At 40.7% G+C, this 20,512-nt stretch overlaps 1 protein-coding gene across 1 annotated transcript in view; it reads left to right on the top strand.

Annotated features, from left to right (window-relative positions):
* Positions 1-20,512, top strand: part of TMC2 (transmembrane channel like 2) — a 499,206-nt gene that overhangs the window by 243,830 nt on the left and 234,864 nt on the right. The window contains exon 9 of the mRNA XM_044058938.1: positions 6,248-6,427. Coding sequence (XP_043914873.1) covers positions 6,248-6,427 — 180 coding nt within the window. The remainder of the gene's footprint in view (positions 1-6,247; positions 6,428-20,512) is intronic.

Here is a 20,512-nt window from a genome sequence, read left to right as displayed (position 1 = left end):
TACGTGTCCGTATGTCTTAAGTGATAATTTAATGAATGTATTTTAAAAAAGGCGCATTTCAGGTCTATAAATATCTCAGTACTGATGTTGCCCTCTTTCAGGGTAGGGCATATTCTTTTGGATAGCTGTGTAAAGTGCTGTGAATGTGTTTTGTCCCTTCCTAAAGCCATGTTTTTGGTCTGTGAGAATGCCATGTTTGCTAATATGTTCAAATATCTGATTATAAACAAGTTTCTCAACTATTATTTTAAAGGGTAGGTTCATAGGTTCATAGGTTCATACTAGGCTATCTGCCCTAGGGCATTTATAAGCCTAGCCAGAGTTGTGTGGTTTACCACCCTTTACCCTGAAGAATACTACACCCATTAGTTTGCCGTGCTCTCTGTCCAGCAGTGATACAGAATGACCTCCCTTGATCTGGATGTGAATCCTTCATAAATCAGGTGGGCAATGTAGAAGGTCCTCCCAACCACTTTGGCAATGTGAGTGTCAAAAGAAAGGTTAGTCAACTGTCTGGGTCCCCAGGTCCCTCCTCTTCTGTGTCTTCTGGATAATGCACCTAGACTGGTTTGGAGTCTGACATGGCACCAGCAACTTTAACCCTGTGTGGGTTCTCCTTGCAGCCAGTTTGCAACCCATCTGTGACATATGGGTTTTTTACATTTAAGCTGGTTTTCTATGATATTTGCAAGGTCAAGGTAGGCTGTGTGAACTGCGCCTCTCATCAATGGCCTTGGTGACTGTTTCCAAAAAAGTTGACCAAGTTCAAGAGGCATGATGCCCTTTTGACAAAAGCTGGAATTGATCTCCATCCATAATGTCTGTCCCCATGTTCTTTATTTTCTATGAGTTCCATATGATCTCCAGCTTTGGCTTGTTTACCATCCGGTCCCATTGATGCTGTGTTTTTAGTTTTAGAGAGAGAAGCTCACCTGCATTTTTGATGATTTGAGGGGATTACACTCTCTGATAGATGATATTTCTCCTTTTCTCCTTTTGGGGGAACCTGTCTGCCAGTATGTCTGCCAGTATGTTTGTGGGTTCTGTGGTTCAGTGATTTTTGTCTTTTTTTTTTGGACAATTCTGTCTGCAGATTTCCCAGATTTCTAACAATTTCTAGCTAAATTGTCCTTTTGCCTTTGAGGTGATTTTTCTCATTTGGTGCCTTGGAAAATTTTGATTGATGATTTTATGAGTGATTTTAGTTGTTTTTAGTATTTTTCAGAGATGATTTTCCTTTTGTTTCTTTTTAGGGATCTTGCTCTAGCTTTGTTGTCCCTTTTGTGTCGGGCTGTTTTGGCTTGGGGGCTGGGGGGTGTGGTTGCTGAAAGGGTGTTGATATTGTTTTTTATTTGGGGTTTTGGGATTGCCGCATGTGCTCATGAGAAAGCATTTGGGCTGTAAAGCATTTTGGGGGGAGGGTTCAGGAGCGTGGTTGTGGTTTCCAATGGCTCAGGGGCCTTGAAGGATACCACACTAAGAAGTTGGCGGGGTGGGGCAGGATGTGGATCTCCAGTGAGATTAGTTTTATGGTCTGAAATAATGAGAGGAGATATATATACTTCTGGTGTGTCCCATTCCCCATGTTTGTGATGATCATTTCAATCTAATATTCTTCTGGAATGGTGAATGGTTGTTCCATAGCATTTGAGCATATGAACTCCAGAACCCAAGGAATAGGGGTATTGGGCTTGGAGATGTTCCCAGTGTTGTTTTGGTTAGTGGTTGTCACCCAATATGATGGTTTGTGAGAGGAGACAGACATTTATCTCCAGTGTGTCTGTGGAAGCTGTGTGGGGTTGAGTTTGAGAGGGTGGCCTGTAACTGTACAAAAACAAACTAGCAGTTGCCTTTGCCTAATTGCACCTGAATGGTCTCTGATGCTTGTGAGTTGCCACCAGCCCTGCCTGTGGGGGTATGAATATGATACCATGATATGAGGTAAAACTTGATAGTGCTGGGGTGCTCTCTCCTTGAAGAACCAGGTTTCAGTCACAGCACAGACATCATCCATCTCCTGGGGAGGGAGGGCTTCGAGGGGAATATGGTCTCTTGAGATGAGCATGGGCATTTGAGCAGCATTATTTTAGTTTTATTGGGTTTAGAATTTGAGCCTTGTCTAAAAAGGCACTATCATGTCATTCCAGGCAGACAGACATTGATCCCTAGAATGACACCAGAAATTAAGCCATTATTAAAAAACTGATCATTTTTCTCTCTGTATTGTGGCATCATCTTTGGTGAAGGTAGGATACTGCTCAGGGTCAGGTCATACCAGCCTGGGCTACATAATCTGAGCCTCAGGTCATTCACACTGGCATGGACAATGACTGAGTCATACTTGTACTTGTGCTGTGAGGACGCCAGTGTGTCTGACTATGGAGTCACCTATGACAAGTGTGTCTGGCATGTGGTTTGGCCTTAAGGGCTGATTTACTGACTTTACTTGTGATTTGTGATCTATGTGTGTTGTGTGTGTTGTCATGAGGTGGTTTGTGTTTGGTTCTTCTTTGGAGGCCTCTGTTTTTTGGGTAGTTTTTTCAGTGCCTCCTGTAGTATGTTGTTGTTGTGTGTTGTTTGATTTGTAGTTGTGTAGTTCTATGAGACTGGGTTGTGGTGTGTGTGTGTGTGTGGTGTCCTTCCTCCTGTCTGGTTTGCCAGTTGAGAGTTGAGAGAGAGAGCTCCTCCAGTTTTGTTATTGGCTCGCATCTCTGCATTGTGTTTTGTAGGAGGAGGAGGGTTGTCCAACTGACCCTTTCACATGCTAGAAGAAAAAAAAAAAAAGCTGTGTAACTGAGTCAAGGACCTTACCTGACTAAAAAATGCTTTACAGACAGAGTGCTGAGCTTTACAGAGATAGAGAATAATCTGCTTAGATTACAAAAAAAGTTTTATAAAATGTACTTTTAAGTGCAGATAATAAAAAATGCAGTAAATAACTAAAAAAACAAGTTAGCTCTAGGTATAAAAAAGTATAAGGATAAACAAAAAAAAAACAGCAGGATACTAATCACTGGTGAGCTAAGAAACTTCCTTCTATCCCAAGTAAGGCAATGGACACACAGGAACACACACAGCCAGCCCCGGATACAGCAAGGCCTGTGGTCCTAAAAAAGAAATATTTTTTTTTTTTTTTTGTTTTAAATAGAAACACACAGAAATGCAGAAAAAAATAAGTCAGTAGTACAGGCTAGCAGCACTTTACTGGCAGCCCAAACAAAAAAATTAAAACAAAAACAGCAAACTTGACTTTTTTTGACTTAATTTAATTCAAAATGTACTTTTAAGTTAAGATAAAAAAAATGATATAAAAAAAATAAAAAAGTTAACAGAAGCTATTGTTAAGTAGGTAGGTAAAACAAATAAATAAAAACAAACAAATAAAAAATCAGAAGGATACTTAATTTTTTTTTCTCTGTTTTTTCCAGGAAGACTCAACAGGACCACGTGGGCAGGTCTGAGCAATATATGTCAAAAAAAAATAATGGCAAGAAAAAGGCCAGAGGCAGATTTTAACCAGGGAACTTCCAAAACCAATGACCAGCTTCTGAAGCTTCTTGGTCACTTCTTGTGCAGGGAATATTTTTTGTTTTTTTTTTTAAATAGAAACACACAGAAAATGCAGAAAGGCAATAAGTCAGTACACAGGCTATACTTTTAAAGTGCAGATAATAAAAATGCAGTAAATAACTATGAAAAAAGTTAAAGCTCTTGCTCTAGGTAAGCAGTAAGGTAAAAAAAAAATAAAAACAGCAGGATATTTAATCAGGAAAGCATCGCTTTTTTTTTCTCTCTCTTCAGCCAGGAAGACAGCCAGGAGGACCACGTGGGATAGCGTGTCAAGGGGATATGGTTCTAAAGTCATGGGAACCTGATCATAAGTTTGTGTTTGGAAGGTGGATGATAAGGCATGCTTGAAACTTGATGGCACAATGCTGGTTGTGGGAGATAGGTTGTATATATGAGTGAAGTTTGACTATAACAACAGTGGAGAATTTTAGAAAGTAGACAAAGGTGCAGGGCATTAGGATTAGGGTTGTGGCTCCTATGTAGTTCCTGGAGAAGCTACTTGACTGATTTCACTGTAGTCTGTGTGTAATAGAGGAGGCAGCATCTCATTCAGGAAGAGAAAGAACCTAAAGAAGAGATGAGCAGCACTACTGGAATAGGGAGACTAATATTTCAGATGAAGTCTTTCAGATGATGTAGCATGATGTTGTCTGTAGTATGAGTTTTTGCTAGATGACTGGGTACTGATTTTGAAGATATATTTTATTGTTTTTGAGGTTTGGAAGGTAATTGTAATTGTTTATTTCTAAGGTAGTCTGCTTTTGCCAATTTGATTTGAAGTTTAGAATGTTTTCTTAAAGTGAAAACTCAAAAAACAGGCAAAACAAGTACCCCAAGACTGCACCAAGCAGCAACCACACAATCCAGTGGAGTAGGATGCTCAGAAGCACCAGATATGCAAAATAAGCACTTCAGAACTTACACCAATACTTTATTAACACTCAGCAAAATCACCACAGTTTCATCCTTAAACAACAGAACTTCATCAGATAGATCAGATGCTGAAGTGCTCTTATTTCATATATCTGGTGCCGCCAAATGCCCTACTCTGTGGATTTTCTTAAAGTGAGATATATGCTGTGGTCTGCCTGATGAGAAGATATTTTCCATTTTTGTTTTCTAGGCTTGGTATTTTTTTCCCCATATCTTTCATGATAAAAGAGGTAATCCAAGGGCAATTACTCCCTTTAATACTTCTGGATATAAGGAGGTAGATTTTATTGAGGATGTGGGCTAACATGCTAGTGAAGAGTCCTAAGAATTATTTGTATGACTTTCAATTAGTTTGACCAATTAAGGGAATGCAGTTCCATGTGAAGCTCTGTCTCTTTAGTCTATGATAAGTCTCAGTACTGAATAAATTGTCATGGAGTCTGTGTAATTTGAAAGAAATATGTAGAGATGGAGCAATGAGCCTTCATGGCATTAGGGTGTATGGTGCTGTTAGGAATCTTGAGGGGAATAGTAATGATATGGAGGTCATGAAGGAAGTGTTTGTTTTAATGTAGGATTTATTATCCAGCAGTATAGGTTTGTTATTATTTGAAAGGTTTACAATGTTCTGTATGGTGCTGTCAAAGTTAGGAATGTTAGAAGGAGGGGCAGATATGCGGTGACAAAGTTTGCCTTGTGCTGTTGCTAATCTGCATTGAATGAGTAATCATTTGGGGAGTTCTTGTGGCATTTACTCTGTGCAAGATGACTTATTTGAAGGGTAACATGATTTTTAATGAGTCCTCTGCCCTTTAATTTATCCTTCCTTCTGTTCATAACTATTGAGTAGTGATCTTGGATGAATAGTAATGGGCAATAGTTGTTTTTTTAGCCAACATTTTATAATATATGGCATGTCTGTGTGGTCAATTCTTTACTACATATGCTTGGTATATGGCAGATTTCAACCGATGAAAGTTATCTAGTTAAAAATAAACCTGTTTGGATTAATCAAATGTTTAAATATGTATTTAACAAGTATAGGGCTGGGAACTTCTTGCTTAGTGGAATGCTATTTCCTATTTTTCACTTGCTTCAAACTCAATAGCAGTCAACAGAATGTCTCACTGATTTACAATGCAACTTATGTTGTTTCCCCTTGCCAGCCATTCGACCAGGTTAAATAATATTTCATGATCCCATCTCTGACAGATGGATATGTGCTTTTATTTCAGTTTGCATGCTATTTTAAATGATGAAAACAAGAAATTGTCTCATATATTTTAAAATATTATATCCATTGGGTATGAAAATAGTTTTATCTCTTAAAACTGAAGCATCTTAGCTAATACCATACTTTCTGTTGCAGAACCACGTTAGCTGCATACATGTCCTTTAGTGTTTGCCAATGTTGTGCCTGAGATTCTTTGTAGCACAGCTAACTGTTCTGAAAAGACTACATCTTACTGTGTAAGAGTTAAGAATGGCAACTAAAGGTTTTGTATGTGAATTTCAAATGCTTTGATAGTAGTACTTTTCTGCCAAAAACTTAATCTTTTCTCTTGTGAGTTGAAATACCAATGGACATCCTTAGTAGGCATTAATGCTAATTTCAAATGACTCTCAACTTATACCAGTAGAAGAATAATTGGTGAAAATGGGAACCACAGTTTGACATTGTAGTTTCTGAAATGCTATGATACCGAAACTGTTTCAAACTCATTTTTTCTGTATTAATCCTTAGGTTGAAATTGTTATGTCCTTGTTAGGAATGTTTTGCCCTCCTTTATTTGAGACCATTGCTGGCATAGAGAATTACCATCCTCGTATTGCACTGAAATGGCAACTAGGTCGAATTTTTGCACTATTTCTTGGAAATCTTTACACATTTTTACTTGCCTTAATGGATGATGTAAATGAAAAGGTAAGTTGTGATGTACTTATGCAACCAATGTAATTCTATAGGGTAGCAATCATTGTGATTCACATAACAGAATTTAGAATCCCAGAAAAGATAGTAGAACTAAACCGATACATATTAGTGATTTTAGGCATCATGTATCCATCGATGATAACAAAATGTGCACGCTCTCATAACCCCATCACTGGATAGTTTCTTCTACCCGTTAAACACAGAAAGATTCTTCATATTAAGGGCATACTTCTGATGTTACATTACTGATAACTCTTTTCAGACATTTTTGTCTGGAAGTTACTGTAACAGAAATGACAACACATTTTTTTAAATTATTTTCTTTGTTCACAAATGCATATTAGTAAACCACAGAATTCGGTCCCATTAGTTATATTTCACTTCAAAAGTAACTCTTGGCATTCAAAGTAATGGTTTAGTAATATCAGAGCTGTAACAAGTTTAGTGACCTGGGTAGCACATCTATTTGCTACTTCACTGCTATTAAACACACCAAAAGACCAGCCAAGCAGAGTGAAAACCAATAATAACCAAACAGGAACTCTGCCAAAAACAAAATGGTCCTATAAGGAATCCAAGTACCACCAGGAATTGTAATTCAGTTTTATTGTAACCAAAAGTTAAGCGCTTACGTCCTTAAGTGTATAGGACTTCATCAGAACTTCCTTGCTATCAATGAGCAATCTTAAGCATGATTGCAGAATCATCATCATCATCATCCCCTTTTTCCCATTTACATGGGGTCAGGGTATCATATTAACTGTCGCCAACTCTCTCGATTCAGTGCCACTCTCCTGCCTTCTTCAACATTTGTGCCTGACTGTCGCAGATCTCCTTTCAAACAATCCATCCACCTCTTTGCTGGATGCCCTCGCTTCCTCTTACCTTCTTCCTGTCTGTCCCAAATCTCCCTCACCAGATTGTCTTCTGCTTTTCTACACATGTGCCCATGCCATCGTAATCTGTTTTCTTTGATCTTTTCTGCAATTGGAGCTACTTTGGCTTCTGCTGTTATGTCCTCATTTCTTCGCCTGTCCCACAGTGTGCATCCTACCACCTTTCTCAGGCACTTCATTTCCATCACCTCTAGCTTCTTCAACTGTTCTGCCTTTACTACCTAGTTTTCTGTACCATACAGTAGTACTGGTTGCACCACTGTCTTGTACACCTCACTTTTCAGCTTCTTTGGCATTCTTCTGTCATATACTACACCTGATACTCTATGCCAGTTGGCTGCAGCCCCTCTGATTCTAGCTTTGACCTCTTCATTCAGACTACCCTTCTCCTCAACCACCTCTCCCAGATACTTGAAGCTGTTTACCTGTTCCACTATCTTCCCATCTATCTCTATTCTCAGCTTCTTCTGATTTCCCCAATCTGCTGCCATTACCACTGTCTTATCTGTGCTTAGTTTCATCCCATGTGCCTTTAGATTTGCATTCCATTCTCCTATCCTTTGCTGAAGTTCTAGATCAGAGTCTGCCTGTACTGCCACATCGTCTACATACAGCAGCTTTGTTGCTCTGACCCCTTCAACCTGTTTGCTGATGTAGTCCATTATCAATATGAACAGCAGTGGGCTCAGAGCTGAACCCTGGTGTACACCCACTCCCACTGGGAACCCCTCAGTGAGGCCAAACACTGTTCGTACTTGAGTCACTGGGTCCTTGTACATAGCCTGTACTAATTCTACAAATGTTTCTGGGACTTCAAACCACCGCAGTACTGCCCAGATCAGCTTTCTTGGGACCTTGTCATTTGCTTTCTCCAAGTCTAGGAAAGCTCAGTTTGACTCTCTCCTCTTCTCTAGTTTCTTCTCAAGTATCTGTCTCAATGCAAACATCGGGTCAATTATGCTGCATCCTGATCTGAATCCGAACTGTTCATCTCCCATCTTACATTCTACTATTCTGCGTATCCGTTTATCAATCACCCTCTCCAGAACTTTCATGCAATGTGGTAGGAGTTTGATGCCTCTGTACTGCCCACAGTTGCGGATGTCCCCTTTGTTCTTGTACACTGGCATGAGTATGCTTATTCTCCAGTCATCTGGAATACACCTTTCTCTCCACACTGCAATTAGTACCCTCTGGAGCCATTTCTCCCCTAGCTCACCCAGCATCTTTATCATATCTGCTGTGACCTCATCTGAGCCTGCTGCTTTCCCTGACTTCATTTTCCTTAGTGCTGCTCTTACTTCTTCTAAGCTGGGCTCCTCTTCTACTCTCATTGTAGGCTGTTTCTGGGGCAGTACCACTTCTGTGGGGTTTTCTTCATTCAGAAGCTGCTGGAAATACTCCTTCCATCTGCCTTTGATGTCCTGTGGGCTGGTAAGCAGGTTGTTGCTGGAATCCCTTATGAAGGGTGTCTGACTATCTTCTTTATCTTTCTGTCTTTGCCTTGCAACCTGGTATAGTTTCTTTGTGCCCCTTGCTGAGTCACTTTCCCGAAGCTGATAGAGTGCCTCTGATGCCCTATTCTTTGCTATTACAACTTCTTTCAATAGGTTACTGGCTGGCCGGTGTCTGGTTGCCCAGCCTGGGTTACCTGGGATAGCTCTGTTGAGTGAAAGCTGGACATAAAACCAACCAACCTGCCAAACATCAACTAAGAATTGCTACGCTTAATGTAGGTTCACTGACCGGATGCAGCTTAGAAGAGGATGACATGATGATACGGAGGAGTCTGGACATCCTATGTATCCAAGAGATGAGATGGAAGGGCAGTGCAACAAAGCCACTTGGCTTGGGATCCAGACTCTACTACTCAGGTGGTGGACAGGCCAGAAATGGTGTAGGAATTGTGGTGAGACAGAGGTTTCAGAAGTCAGTGAGGGATATCATCAGAATTAATGACAGACTCATGGCAATCAGACTCCAGTGTAATGATAGGCCAGTATTCATAATCTCAGCCTATGTCCCACAGCAGGGTTGTGATAGTGAGGAAAAGAGTGCATTCAGACAGCAGTTGCAGGACCTACTAGATAAAGCAGGACAACATGAATTGGTGTTGATAATGGGTGACTTAAATGCACATATCGGGACAGACAGAACAGGATATGAGGACTGCCTGGGTCCACATGGGTGGTGCAATAGGAATGAAGAAGGAGAAGCCATTCTAGACTTCTGTCTGGCAAATAGCTTGATAGTAGCCAACACATGGTTCAGAAAGAGAGACAGTCACAAGATCACATACAAGAGTAGCCAACATGCAACTCAGGTAGACTTCCTCCTAGTAAGGAAAAGGCACTGGGGTAGAATCCATGATTGCAAAGTCATCCCCAGTGAAACAGTCGGTTCACAGCATAAACCAGTAGTTGCCACAATCAGCTGCAAGCAGTGGTCAGAGAAGACTCTAAGGTCATTAGAGACCAGGCTGAAGACCTGGAAGTTGACTGGAGAGAAAGTACAGCAGTTCAAGGAATTACTCAGGGCTCTAGCACCCCAAGAAGAGGAGGAAATAGGTGGAGTTGAAGAAGAGTGGCAGCGTCTAAAAACAGCATGTGTTAGGACTACAGAAAAGATATGTGGCCGAGCCAGGTATGGAAATAAGGTACATAAGGAAAGCTGGTGGTGGAATGCAGAAGTGCAGGAAGTAATCAAAAGAAAGAAGGAGTGCAGGAAGAAATGGGAGATTGAAAAGACTGACCAAGCTAGGAAGGACTACTGGTTGGCTAACAAAGATTGCAGAATGACAGTTTGTAAACTATCATATTGCATTATTAAAGGCAGAAATGAGTTATTATAGCAATAACCCGCCTGTGGGGTGTGGGTAATACCACGACCGCCTTAGGAGGACCAAACAAAGCCAACTGTAATAGGCAGTAACTTAAATAATGTTTTGCTACCCTTCAAAGAAAGTAATAGTTTGACAGTTTATAAGTTTTCAGTCTGTTCAGTAGTTGTAACAAGGCAGCACTCTGCCCTGCCTTATAAACTGTGAATCCAAAACAGGGGACATTCTTTCTTTCTTTCCTTCTTTCCTCCAAAGACTATTAGTCCTTAAACACTACTTTTCCTGTCTTTCACTCTCCCCTCCATCCAGCTTTCCTCCCATAGCTTGCCTTTCTATTGTTCTCTTACCCGCTCAATCCTTTTTCTCTTTCTTTATCCTACAGAAATGTTCAAAAGTACACCAGTGGTCCACGTCATTCTAGAATTTCTCAAGTTTTTTTAACTTCTCCCAAAAGAGCTCATCTAACGGCTTATGATAAGATGTATTTAAATTCTGAGATTTATCCCATTTGGTTGCTAAACAAAATCAAAGGTAAAGGGCTGTGACCAAGCAACATCACAATCAGTGCCAACCAAGTGCCCCTGTCAACTGTGCTGGTCACTAATCAGGCTGATTTGTGCATATAAATAGTCTTATCTTATATCAGTGGCAGACAGAAGTTTACACAGCTAGCAGACTGCCTTCTAACTGTATATGCACTTGAACTGACAATTCTGGCTACATGTGTGTGTGTGTGGGGGGGTCCTGCTTCACTCCACTATTACTCCCATTTTCCACCCAACCACCCCAACTCTTTATTTCACACATACTCCATTTATGCCTACAGCCCATAAAGCAGACATCATCATACTCCAAATACAACAGTCTTACACGTCTAGTGAGCTTTCCCCCTGACACACTTTCCCCATGATTGCACCCTCCACCATCAAACTTCTGTGGTCTCACTGCTCCTGGCCAGTACCAAACATTTATATTGTATATGTGCTGCATACTTAATTATGACCATTGCTTACGCATGATCAATCAGCATGCTGAAAAACATTCTATCTATATTAATACCACCAACTACCCCATGGAACCAGTAACGGTTTTAAATTCTGAAATTAATGATTGCCAGAACTGGAATAGACAGACTGGATGTGAGAAAACTGGAGACTTACATGTACTATGTCTGATATCACAGTACCTAGGTATAGTGTCTTTTCTCTGAGGTATGGAGATCTTGACATTACTATACATGAGAAGTGGTGGCGTGGGTGTGTGTGTGGGTGCTTTCCCACCTGCAAAAATATAACTTTAAAGGAAAAGAAAGAGATTGTTGACCTTTGCTGTTCTCTTTTAGTTTTGCTGTTTTTTTCTTATAATTTTGGAACTATCAGTTATGGGTGTCAGATTTACAATAAACAGCCTGTGGAACCACCTCACACATAATGGGATTTGGCTTAATGAATAGCACTTGTACCTTGGGATATACTCCATTAGAATTAAGTCTGCCATAAGTACTTGATAAATCTTGTGGTACATGTGCCTATAACTTGTCCTCTTTATTATCATATTTTACTAAGAAGATTAAAGTTATTTTGCACAGTTCTTTTGACTATGCTGCTATATTGTGCCGAGAACATTAAATCTGTATGTCCATTTGTTTTTGCTGCATTTCCACATTGTACTCAAACCACCACTGCTATATCTTGCACCATCAGCTTAGTACTTTAAGTGTATTTAAGTGACTATTATTGTATATTAGTTAACATATTACCCAATATCTAATTATATTACATCTCCCATTAGTTAACTAGACACCATTGGACCAAAACCTGTCTCTGCCCAGTTGTCTAGCCAGCCGTCTAGAATTAGGCATATTGAGGCAGGGTATCAACTGCCTTATACTGACTTACATCTCCTTATTGTTACCAGATAGGCAATTCACTGGAGAGAGGTGTAAATACATGTTTAAGCAGGATGCAAATCTCTGGCTTCGCTCATGTACCCAGGTTGCCAGTGATCACTTCATACCCACACTACCACACTGCATAAGCACACCTTCATGTCGAAACATTAACTCCAAGTTTGTGTAGACTGAAGTTGTAAGAAAATCCTTCCCAAATGTTCTAAGGTCTCCCTGTTAATGCACCACTGTATAGAGACCACTGCAGTTGACTCACACCTCACCCACCAAACACATTACTCTCTCCATCACAAGCAAAGGTCACCAAAGTTGCACTCAAAAATTCCTAAGGCAGCAAGAGCATACTGGTACTCATTATAACATCCTTGATATAGGCAACTCAATAATTCGATATATTGACACACCATTCACCAGGCTGAGAAAAAAATCCTTCACACAAAAATGCCTGTGACCTAGCTGTTGAACATATGGGAGTGAATGCCCTTTGGTAGTCCAGCTTGGAAAACATGAAAAAGGATCACTTTCCTTGCATGTTTCTGAGGCTGGAAACAGGCAGCTAGTCTTGAGAAGTATTCTGTTGTCAATGTGAATGTTGTAACAATCTAAACTCAGAACAGTTGACTTGAAAAACTGTCTCAGTAGTCATTCTAAGGAGGCCCAATGTGTCAGCAGCTTGGTGGGAGAGATGGTGGACATATCTACTTGCTTCACTAGGAATGGCATGCATCACTATCCCAGGCCTTCCACTTATTGGCAAGGAACTGTGAACAACAACAAATATGCACATCAATTCCTAGACATTGTCAACACAGATAGTGTCCTCCCCTACTAGAGGTGCAAATCTACTTTATTTGATTATTACGAATATAGAAAACAAGTAAATACCACAAACTCAACCGAAACAAAAGCAATCAGTTGCTGGGAGCAGGATCACAATCACCTCATTTATTAATATGTACAGAACACATTTATCACTTTCATCCTGGTAATTCAGACTTCATCAAAATAAAAGTATTTACTCAAACCAGTTCTTATATAACAGTTAACCCCTCCCCTTCCTTTAAAATTTAAAAATAATTGGTCCAGATATTAAAGTCTTAATTGTGTAGTACAAGTCCAGATCCACAGCAAATTACCCAAATAGCTACATAAGAAAAATAAAATGAAATTAAAAAATAATTATAATCATCCTGCCTTCTAAAATTTGATTTGTTCAAGCTATGTAATTAGCAGGTGATTGTGATCCTGCTCCTGGCATCTGATTATTTTTGTTATTGCAAATATAGCTTTATATACTCTCCACTAGTCGTCACTGGTCAAATCAAACCACAGTGTCACAGAATTGTAGCTGGTTCAACCAGCACCCCTGGACCATAACTATGAACCAATGTCCCACTCCCTCAGCTCTTCAAATGATAGCTACATTACCAGATGCTTGACACATCCCCTCATCTGCCCCAGCCATTAAGGTCCAGTGTGCCCTGCCCCCAACCCTCATTCAACATGTTTAAGTTAAAACAAACAACAACAAAAAATACTGTCTTCATTTAAACTGTAGCAAACTGTTTGCTACAGTTTATACCCTGCCTGCATGGAGTGCTACAGTGTTCATGTTTCAGTAAAAAAAAATATTCCTTTTAAACTGTACCTAACAGCTTGCTACAAATATAGCAAACATTGCTACAGTTTATACCCTGCCTGCATGGAGCACTAATGTGCTCAGGTTTTAGTAAAAAAAAAATAATTTTGTTTTACTTTTAAACTATAACAAACTGCTTGCTACAATGTAGCAAGCAGTTGCTGCAATTTAGACCACACAGAGAGTGCTACAGCACTCAGGTTTGACCACAAATGCAATACTGGCTTTCAAAAGCTGGTATTGCATTAAAGAGAGATTAGGATTAGGTGATTGCAACCCCCAACACTATACACCTGGGGCAGGTACCTCTCTTGCTCCACCCTAGCCATGCTACTGTAATGCCATACTAGACTTCATAAGAAGCCACACCCAAACACACTCAACTCCTACTGTCTTCAAGAAGTTCTCCAAGTCAGACCTCAAAGTACTAGCTGATGATTAAAGGAGTTTTAAGTACACTTTACTCCAAAGGCCCCCATAGCTAAAAGACCTACTTATTACTACTGAATTCTACTCCCACATATGTCCCTGCTTCAAGGCATCTGTTCCCATTCATCACAAATACATTCAAGTTTAAAAAGAAGGTCCAGTAGTGGAACAACGGTATCAATAAACCTGACAGTAAGAGGAACCACATTTTTGGCCCTAAAGAATAAACTTAGATCTTCCATGCTAAAAGTGGCCTTAAAATAATAAATAAAGAACTAAGGCTTATTAAAAAACAAGCAAGGCAAAATGAAGTAAACATTGCTACGTTATCCAAAGACAACCACAGAGTATTATTTAACTACATCAGGAATCTTAGAAACAAAAAGCAATGCACTAAATGTATATTTAATTGCAGCACCCACTCTGACCTCTAGGAAATCATTAATATTCCTGAAGAGAAGTTAGCTCAAACTTCACCTTTCTTTCTACACACTGTTTTCCCTCATACCACCCAGTCTGCAACCCCAATAATTATCTCTGAACATGAAAGTCCTAAAAACCCTCTCCAACATGTCAGGTTGTTTCCTTGCTAGTATGAACAGAACAGACTGCCTCAATGACTCTCTCACTCTTAACCTCTCAACTGGATATATACCTGAGGACTGGAGACCACATGTGGTGGTACCCTTACCCTCAACCAATAAGCCTTATCAATATTGTTTGGAAAATAATGAAACATTTAATCATGGAACTCATAAATAAGGATATTGGTAGCTTACAACCCCTTGATCCAAACCTCTTTGACTTGTGAAAGGTTGACACTGCCTACTTAACCTGGTAAATTTATTTAAGAAGGACAAAAAGGTCCTAGAAGAATGCAAGTCTGTGTATGGTATCTACATGGATCTGGCCAAGGCCATTATAGAAAAACTGACCTGATTGAATAAACCGCACCCCCCCCCCCCCCCACACACACACACGTTACTCACTGAAGAGCTAACTGGCTTACAAACAAAAGCTACTTTGGTGACATACCTTCCTCTAAAAGGCTCATCAACAGTGGTGAACCACTTCTCTTCTGCAATTACTGATGTCGAGGACTAAATTTGCTGTTGATTGCAAATTCAGAGCTATCACCAGCTTACTAGAAGACAACTGCATCTTCCAAAAGGGCCTAACTAGCAAATAATCATGATGTTAGGATCATGAACTAAAGCTAAATGTAAATATTTGCAGTATTATACTCTTTAGGAAGCAGGAACACCCCTGCACCTACCACATAAGCAACACCTACTGTCATCAGAAACCTGGACATATACATGGGTAATGAATTCTTCTTTGCTCTGAATGTGTTTATTGCTGTTAGGAAATCTTTTTCCTAGTCCAATTAATTACTAACGACATAATCTCCAGTTCCTTCTATACTCCTTTCACATCAAGCCCATACTTGAATATACTGCCCCCTTTGGTATGTAACTATCCAGACACATCACTCTACTAAAAATATGTCAACATTCCCTCACATATGAGCTACCTAAGCTGCACTGGATGACTAAAAGTCTTATCTTTTTACTCTGCCTCTTACAGGTATCTGTGTTGCAAGCTCTGCTTGGCTTAAAGACAACAAACAACACATCTGATGTTGTAAATCTTCATTCATTCCTTACTGATAGGACTTTGGATCCATCCTCAGACTGACTTGGCCAATATACAAGCTTGAGCCAGCCAAAAACTCTCAAGCTAAGCCCTACCCATAGTGTCCCTCTTCTTCTTCCTCCAGATCTCATTTGCTGCGTACTTCTCAAGATGTGCCAAGCCAGCTCTCTCAGCTAAGTCTAACTTTTTTTGATATTTTCTTTATTAAGCCTTTCTAGTCTTTGTCTTTCTCTTAGAATAGTTTTCTTCTGCCTATATTACATCTGCGACCTTTTTCCTACCCTTTTTTGTGGTAATCTTTGTATCATTGTTGGTAGAGCCCTCCCTTACCCTTGTGGTAATCTTTTATACCATTGTTGGTATTCCCTTCCCTTCTACTCTCCCTTTTCTATAAAAAAAAAAGAAAAACCTTCTCTTTACAGTATTGTTTAATATTTTTCTGACTGGTAGACTACTGTGTTCTGTTGTGCCTAATTGTTTCTGTGACTCAACATGGCTGACAAAAGCGGGATGACTGGTTTCAAAGCAGTGTGACAAGTGTGGGCGAAAGATGCCTAACTCGGACGAGCATCTTTTGTGCTTCTGCTGTTTTGGAGTTCCTCATCTCCAGATCCAACCTCCTTGTGACATATGTAAAAACTTTAGTTCTCACACTCTTGCAGAGTGCAAGAACAAACTGATTCTAAAGGGTTTATTAAAAACCCTGTTTTTGGAGAATCTTTCTGAGGCGGAGGTCTCACCAACTCCCAGGAATGATAACAAAAAGAGAAGCCACTCGGCTATGGCTTCCCTGAGCTCTACGGAACCAAAAAGCTCTCAGACTGTATTGCCTAAAATACCTAAAATATCTGCACCAACCACTTTGGCCCCTGACCCTTTGACTAGCACTATGGTGCTGAAGTTGTTGTTGGTGGCAACCACGGAACAGACTATTCTTATTCCTGCTTAGGTACCGACAGTATCTTCCGTACCAGCATACCTTTCAACCTGGAAACATCAAAAATCTAGACAAAGGCCATGAATAATAGCTACAAATCTGTATGCTGATTAACATAATATTTGCATACATAATTATGTAACCCCACACACTCCAATGGAATTATGGGATACCAACTTACAAATGCAAACTGAAGAACAGACAACCAAATTATGGCCCCAGAGTCCCCCTGCAGTCATTCTAATGTCCCATTACCTGGCTACTTCACCCCATTTACCATAAACACTAATGTGCATAGTACTGGTTTACTTCTACAATGATTATTTGGATTTTATTTTACATATAGCACAAACACTAATAGACATATGCTAAACAAAGCAATACAGTCTCACAATGAAAATAGACAGCATTAAAACGTCTCTGCCCTTGAAACTCACTTTCATTGAAACAGCATTGAAACCTACATCCAAAGAAAATGCATCTGATTCTGGCCAGTGGTGGATAAAGATTACCTTTGGGCTGTTTTCAAATCATAGGTCCCTTGTTGCACACAAAATAAGCATGTGTTCTTTGATACACCTTCACGATTTTATTAAATTATATTCCTTATATAATACAGCACACTTGTTAAAGCACATTTTCAATTTATTGTTTGAACATTTTCCAGTAAGCAATGAAACAAAATGCATGAAGTCACACACACACACACACACACACACACACACACACACACACACACACACACACACACACACACACACACACACACACACACACACACACACACACACACACGTGTCCCAAATTAAATCAGCACATCCACACACTTACTTCACAAATTAAATCACACACACTTACTTTACAAATTAAATCAGCACACACACAGACGGACACTTACTTCACAAATTAAATCAGCACACACACACACTTACTTCACAAATTAAATCAGCACACATACACAGTTCACAAATTAAATCAACACATGCACACACTTACTTCACAAATTAAATCAGCACACACACACACACACACACACACACACACACACACACACACACACACACACACACTTACCTCGCAAATTTAATCAGCACACACTTCACAAATTAAATCAGCAGCACAGCAACACCAGACTTCACAAATTAAATCAGCAACAGCAATGGACTTCACAAATTAAAACAGCAGCGGACTTCACATAAATTAAATCAGCAGCAGACTTTACATAAATTAAATCAGCAGAGGACTTCACAAATTAAATCAGCACTCAGCAACAGCAATGGACTTCACAAATTAAATCATCAACAGCAATGGACTTAGCAAATTAAATCTGCAGCAGCAACAGACTTCACATGAAAAAGGATGCAATTCAAATTGTGCGCCCATTCCACTAAATGGCATAAGCATCTACAGAAAATAAATTAATGGAAAATAAATTAATGGGAACTTCCAAGTTCCAATACAGAAATTAAATGTATTAGCAGCCCTTCAGTCTTCTTTACCTGGAAGACCAGAATGTGTAGCTGAAGTTCAGGGAAGGCTTTTCATCTCAGTGTAGTTCAGGGCAGGCTTCTCATCTATAAGTGTAGCAGGATAGCAGTACAGCAGCTCAGTTCAGGCTTCTTGTTGTCTGTCCCATCCCTCTTGTAAACTCAGAGCAGTCTTCTGAATTCCCACAGGCTGGACGACACTGATGTCACTGCACACACCTCCATGTGATGACGTCAGTCTGGAAAAATATGTTAACCAAAAAGAAAAAGCCGGGAAATTCAGAAATTAAGGGATGCCACTCGGGAATTGTGGCACCCCATTATTTGGACCTCAAAAACTAGGGAAAACTGAGAGATTTGGTACAGTTGAAAGGTATGGGTACCAGACACTTCATCGACTCCGACGGTGACTTCACTTATGGCTACATCTTCTGTGCCGAAACCTGAAATTTTGTCCAGGACCAGATGTTCTCCAACTATAGACCCCTTCTTAAGACAACAGTATAGTCCTTTTCTTGAGAGACCTGACTCACCCTCAGGAATGTCAACAAAGTCCACCAGGAGTCTTTCTGAAATAGATGTAGTGCGGCTTGTTGACCAGCTCCTGCCAGTTAGAGGAATTCTGACCCCTACCAAGACTTCCCTCCCATCTGGAGCTGAAGTTTACTCTGCATTGACTCTAACATATCCTCCTCCAACCTCTTCACAGACTTTGGAGCCCATGGTACCGATGTCTACCCTGGTGCCTACACCTTCGGTTCCTGTGATGACTTCGTCCATGGTTCCAGAGTCTTCCCTCTGGAATTCGCTCCATCTGGAGCCAAGCCACCCTCGGGACCATGACTGGTCTGTCGGTGCTGTGACCCTTAGCTCAGTGCCAGTTTTTTCTATGGTGCCATCTATGGTTCCGGCTAGCCCAGCAGTTTCTAGTCCTCTTGGGGCTCCTATTCTGGAGGTAGGCTCATCAGGGTGTGATGTAACCCCCGGTTCCAAGGTTGTCCCTCTCAGTTCCGGGCTCCCATCCTTCTTCTGGTGGGCCTGCATTCCAGATGATGGAGAGGGTTCTTGCTTCCACAAGCATGCAGTTGGCACCTCCAGCATGGGAAACCTGACCTTTCACTCTCCTCTAGCATGCAGTTGACACAGCCCACTACACAGGTACTCCAAGCATGGGAGTGGCAAGAAACCCTGCTCCAGGCAACCCACTCCTCAGAGTCCTCAACAGAAGATCCCACCGAGGAGCCACCCCAAAAAAGAACATGCAAGAGGAAGCATGCGGATTCCCTGAAGGAATTTGTCACTGAAGATACAGATTTTGATGAGGGAGATGGGTCCCCATGGTCATCCCCCTTACAATGTCTCATTCAGAGACATACTTGAGATCCTGAAACAGAGGGGAGACTGGAAGCCCATCAACCCTTCTACTGAGGAATCCGTATTCTTGCAAGCCTTCCATGCTCAGCCATCTACTTCCTGGGTACCTCCCTGCAGATGAGTTGATTAAACTGATTGTGCAGCAGGCCTGGAAGTCCCCTGACAATGTTGAGCTGATTCCTCAGAGGTCTGATGAAATTCTTTCCCCTCCAGAAGACCATCTTCACTAGTCCAGAGGTTTGGCAGTAGAATCCATGATTGTGGTGGTGGCCACTAAAAAAGAACTAGCGGAAGAAAGTTCAACTATCCAACCTGTGAACAGGGAGTTCTGGACAATAGACAGACTGGGGAAGTGGACCTATGCTTCAGCAACCTTTGCCATACAGTCTCTGAACTACATGACAAATTTTCTCATCCCAAAAGGGACATGATTACAGAACTTTCAGGCACTTTGGCTAGGGTACTACCTGAGGAGATGCAAGACAAGGCCACCTCTCAGCTTGCCATCCTAGAGTCCATCTCCAACTCCTCTATGTGGTTGATAGTGCACACAACTGAAGGAGCAGTCAGAGCTGATGTGTCAGGCGTTGTCATGAGACACCACACCTGGATGTGACTATGTGACTTTGTGGACCCCATTCAAGTCCTCCTTTGTCAATGGTTCTGTTGATGAATCCTACTTGTTTGGCCCAAAAGTTAAGGACACGTTAGCCAGGTGTGAGAAAGACAGAAAGACTCTGCCTGCCATGGGCATATGTTTTTCAACCCCTCAACAATCCTAATCCAGGAATCAGAGGGGAGGAAAAATGTGGTTCAAGAAATCCCAAGGACCTTTTTGCGACATGCGTGGTGAAAAAAACCCCGAAGCAGCATGGGGAACTCATCTGGGAGATGCCCCTATCAGGGCAGA

Source organism: Protopterus annectens, chromosome 17.part0 (genome assembly GCF_019279795.1).
Source record: "Protopterus annectens isolate FY-2018-M chromosome 17.part0, PAN1.0, whole genome shotgun sequence".
Classification (NCBI taxonomy): domain Eukaryota; kingdom Metazoa; phylum Chordata; order Ceratodontiformes; family Protopteridae; genus Protopterus; species Protopterus annectens.
This window is presented reverse-complemented; position numbering and strand designations above follow the sequence as displayed.